The sequence below is a fragment of the Sardina pilchardus genome, chromosome 17 (genome assembly GCF_963854185.1).
Source record: "Sardina pilchardus chromosome 17, fSarPil1.1, whole genome shotgun sequence".
Lineage (NCBI taxonomy): Eukaryota > Metazoa > Chordata > Actinopteri > Clupeiformes > Clupeidae > Sardina > Sardina pilchardus.
In genome coordinates this window covers 32,278,896-32,283,895 of record NC_085010.1, presented here as the reverse complement: position 1 = coordinate 32,283,895, position 5,000 = coordinate 32,278,896, and the positions used below count along the sequence as shown (strand labels likewise).

At 52.0% G+C, this 5,000-nt stretch overlaps 1 protein-coding gene across 1 annotated transcript in view; it reads right to left on the bottom strand.

Moving 5' to 3' along the window:
* The window catches only part of LOC134062067 (ELKS/Rab6-interacting/CAST family member 1-like), a 101,050-nt gene that overhangs the window by 84,817 nt on the left and 11,233 nt on the right, over window positions 1-5,000 (bottom strand). The window contains exon 3 of the mRNA XM_062517939.1: window positions 1,994-2,443. Within this exon, the coding sequence (XP_062373923.1) occupies window positions 1,994-2,443 (450 nt within the window). The remainder of the gene's footprint in view (window positions 1-1,993; window positions 2,444-5,000) is intronic.

The following is a 5,000-nucleotide window of genomic DNA, read 5'->3' as shown; positions in this document are numbered from 1 at the left end:
GTACATGCTTTGTGTGTGTTATTTTCCATATTAGTATTATTGACGTATTATTCCATGAATACGTCAATGACACGCAATGACACGGCCCTTTATGCAGAGGAAGTGATCCCCATTTTGCGCCCATAGACATGGGCTGTGTCTGAAACATAAGTACACACGCTGGGCAGTGTGCATTTTCCTGTAAGTTACGTCAGAATAGACTGTCCGAAAGTCAAACGCTCTCACTAGATGGGTGCTTAGTTTGGCGTGATTTCCAAGCGTGCATCGATGCATCTTTTTTGGCCTCAGATATCCCATAATCCATTGCGCAGCGCAAGTCAAGCTCCACACGTCATGCAAATCGTCAACACACCCCCCTCCCCGAGTCAGGTGACGCCAACTAGTTAGTGCTGTCCAAATGTAGGTAGGGACGCATACTGAGGAGCAAGCTAACTGAGACACTACTGGAAAGAAGGTACTATCCAGCGTGCACGCGTGCTTGACTTTTGGACACAGCCATGAAATACGACGAAATATCTTGCTCCGCCCTTAATGATCTTTGTAGATGTGCATCATTAGCCTGACTCTCGCCAGACCCTTGTAGTTCCGCCATGCTCCACCAGAGGCGTTTCGCTGAGCTCCACACAAGGGTCTGGACGCGAGGGCAATCCAAACCCCTGCCAGTGATCAAAAAATGAGCAACCAATCAGGAGCGCCGAAGCGAGTGTTTGATTCAAATAACAATGGCGGCATGCAGCGAGGAGTCTTGTGCTGACATTGATTTTGCTATTTCAACCGTTTTGTCGAAAAACTATCGAGTATTCATTCTTTAAAAGATTAACAGAGAATAGTTTTGAAGACATTTATTGGTGGCAAGGATGTTTTTACTCTTCTTCCGACCGGGTTTGGCAAGAGCTTGACGAAGCCTAGCACGTCATTGAAGATAACAGGCAAGTGGTTTATCAAATCACATGCGAGGATGTTTTACAAGGACCCGCCTTCATAAATACATCTCCTATCGAGAAGTCCCAGATCCTTGTGTGAAGCAGACAGCGAACTACAGGATCTGGCGAAAGTCAGGTTAGTTCATCATGGCAGAGCCAGTGAAAGACCAAAGAGACGGAAATATGCACTCCACAGCTGTAGGGGGAGCTCTGTAGAGAGAGACGACAACAACAGAGAGAGATCTGCTAAGAAATGACTGGAGCTACGCTGCACTTCCACTGTACACCACTAGGGGTCATGGGTGCCCTAGTTCTGACCTGATGAACTGACACAGGGCTGTCCATAGTGACGCCTGACCAAAATGCCTACAATTGTGTCTCTACATCTGTGTGCGTGTGTGTGTGTGTGTGTGTGTGTGTACCTCTCTGAGCGTGCTGATCTCCTTGTCCTTCTGCTGCAGGACGTTCTCCAGGTGGTGTGTGTGTGTGTGTGTGTGTGTGTGTGTGTGTGTGCCTCTCTGAGCGTGCTGATCTCCTTGTCCTTCTGCTGCAGGACGTTCTCCAGGTGGTGTGTGTGTGTGTGTGTGTGTGTGTGTGTGTGTGTGTGTGTGTGTGTGTGTGTGTACCTCTCTGAGCGTGCTGATCTCCTTGTCCTTCTGCTGCAGGACGTTCTCCAGGTGGTGTGTGTGTGTGTGTGTGTGTGTGTGTGTGTGTGTGTGTGTGTGTGTGTGTGTGTGCCTCTCTGAGCGTGCTGATCTCCTTGTCCTTCTGCTGCAGGACGTTCTCCAGGTGGTGTGTGTGTGTGTGTGTGTGTGTGTGTGTGTGTGTGTGTGTGTGTGTGTACCTCTCTGAGCGTGCTGATCTCCTTGTCCTTCTGCTGCAGGACGTTCTCCAGGTGGTGTGTGTGTGTGTGTGTGTGTGTGTGTGTGTGTGTGTGTGTGTGTGTGCCTCTCTGAGCGTGCTGATCTCCTTGTCCTTCTGCTGCAGGACGTTCTCCAGGTGGTGTGTGTGTGTGTGTGTGTGTGTGTGTGTGTGTGTGTGTGTGTGTGTGTGTGTGTGTGTGTGTGTACCTCTCTGAGCGTGCCGATCTCCTTGTCCTTCTGCTGCAGGACGTTCTCCAGGTGGTGTGTGTGCATCTGTGCGTCGGCCAGGCGACGGGTCCTCTCGTGGTCCTCCTCGGTTGCCGTGGCGCTGGTCTGCTTGCTCTGCAGCATCTCCAGCAGCTTCTGGATGCTGCGGTCGCGGTTGCCGAGCGTCTGCTTCTGCGCGTCGATGCGGAGTTCCATCTCCTCCAGGGTTCTGCGGAGCAGGAACAGCTCCTTGGCCTGCCGCTCGTGTTCCACGTGCAGACGCACGAAGTTCTCCTCCGTCAGCTCCGCCCCGGATCCGGCCCGCATCCCTGCCGCGCCCGGGCCGCCTCCGCCGCCTCCGCCGCCTCCGCCGTCCTGCTGGAACAGCTGATTGAGATCGCGCTGCATGCGCACCTCCTCCTGCAGGGCCTGGATGGTCATCTGGAAGTGCTGCGGAGAAGAGGACCACAGGGAGAGCATGAGGGGGGGGGAGTGTGTGAGGGTGTGTGTGTATGTGAGTGTGTGTGTGAGTGAAGGTGTGTGCAGAGCCTGGATGGTCATCTGGAAGTGCTGCGGAGAAGAGGACCACAGGGAGAGCATGAGGGGGGGAGTGTGTGAGGGTGTGAGTGTGTGAGGGTGTGAGGGTGTGTGTGAGGGTGTGTGCGTGTGTGAGGATGTGTGCGTGTGTGCTTGTGTGAGGGTGTGTGTGGTGGTGGTGGTGTGTGTATCAGGTGTGTGTGGTGGTGGTGGTGTGTGTATCAGGTGCGTGTGTGGTGGTGTGTGTATCAGGTGTGTGTGGTGGTGGTGGTGTGTGTATCAGGTGTGTGTGGTGGTGGTGTGTGTATCAGGTGTGTGTGGTGGTGGTGGTGTGTGTATCAGGTGTGTGTGGTGGTGGTGGTGTGTGTATCAGGTGTGTGTGGTGGTGGTGGTGTGTGTATCAGGTGTGTGTGGCGGTGGTGTGTGTATCAGGTGTGTGTGTGTGGTGGTGTGTGTGTATCAGGTGTGTGTTGTGGTGTGTGTATCAGGTGCGTGTGGTGGTGGTGTGTGTATCAGGTGCGTGTGGTGGTGTGTGTATCAGGTGCGTGTGGTGGTGGTGTGTGTATCAGGTGTGTGTGGCGGTGGTGTGTGTATCAGGTGTGTGTGGTGGTGGTGTGTGTATCAGGTGTGTGTGATGGTGGTGGTGTGTGTATCAGGTGTGTGTGATGGTGGTGTGTGTATCAGGTGTGTGTGGTGGTGGTGTGTGTATCAGGTGTGTGTGGTGGTGTGTGTATCAGGTGTGTGTGGTGGTGTGTGTGGTGGTGGTGTGTGTATCAGATGTGTGTGGTGGTGGTGTGTGTATCAGGTGTGTGTGGTGGTGTGTGTATCAGGTGTGTGTGGTGGTGTGTGTATCAGGTGTGTGTGGTGGTGGTGTGTATCGGGTGTGTGTGGTGGTGGTGTGTGTATCAGGTGTGTGTGGTGGTGGTGTGTGTATCAGTTGGTCAGAAACACTCGGATATATCCTCAATAGAGGGAGCCACTGAATGCCAAGGAAAAGTCCCACGCATCTGTGGGTGAAATCAGTTCTTCTACCCTTAACACACACACATACACACACACATTCACACACACACACACACACACACACACACACACACACACACACACACACACACACACACACACACACACAGACACACACACACGATCACAAGATGCCACCCCACCAGTGCTGATCTAATCAGCTGATGTTAAGAGATAAGAATATTTATAAAACTCCTAACGTAGGCCATGTGTGTGTGGTGCTTTTGTTCCCCGTGGAAATATTACAAATACAGAATACGAAACACACACACACACACACACACACACACACACACACACACGAACACAGACACACACACACACACACAGCAATAATGGCAGGTCCAATATGAGGTTGACTATGTGGCAGCTAAACAATATGCCTTGCCTCTCCCCGGAGAATGAGTCACATGTGTGTGTGTGTGTGTGTGTCTTTTACTCCCCCACTGTCTACTGACTCCTGGGCCTGACATTTACAGAATTAGGATATCTCTGGATATCTCTCTCACACACATACACACAGACACATATTCACCATCCACGTGTGTGTGTGTGTGTGTGTGTGTGTGTGTGTGTGCATTCTTGCAAAAGGAGAGCACAATCAGCTCAGAGTTTTCAGGTCAGTAGCAGGAAGAAGCCTGTGGAGACGAGAGGTGAAGACAAAGTGTGTGTGTGTGTGTGTGTGTGTGTGTGTGTGTGTATGAAACAAAATATGCATGCATGTGTGTGTGTATAGTATGTATGCATGTGAGTGTTTCCAAGTGCTCATGAGTTTGTGTGTGTGTGTGTGTGTGTGTGTGTGTGTGTGTGTGTAGGAGGAGGTTGCCTCCCCCAGCAGAAACAAACACACACACACACAGACACACACACACACACACACCTTCTCTGTCTGTATATGTCTCTATGTCTTTCATTCCTTCTCTCTCTCTCTCATTTCACTTCTCCTCCACCCTTCTCTCCATCCCTCTCTCTTACTCTCCATCCCTCTCTCTCTCTCTCCATCCCCCTCTCTCTCTCCATCCCTCTCTCTCTCTCCATCCCTCTCTCTCTCTCCATCCCTCCATCTCTCCATCCCTCTCTCTCTCTCCATCCCTCCATCTCTGTTCAGCGTGCTCCAGCCAACACATGGAACACATTTACAGCTGCCAACCCACAAGCCTACTGAGAGAGAGAGGGAGAGAGAGGGATGGAGAGAGAGAGAGAGAGAGAAGAGAGAGAGAGAGAGAGAGAGAAGGGGAGAGAAGAGGAGAGAGAGAGGGATGGAGAGAGAGGGATGGAGAGAAGGGAAGAGAGAGGGAGGGAGAGAGAGAGAGAGAGAGAGAGAGGGATGGAGAGAGAGAGGGATGGAGAGAGAGAGAGGGATGGAGAGAGAGAGAGAGAGAGAGAGGGAGGGAGAGAGAGGGAGAGGAGAGAGAGGGAGGGAGAGAGAGGGAGAGGAGAGAGAGAG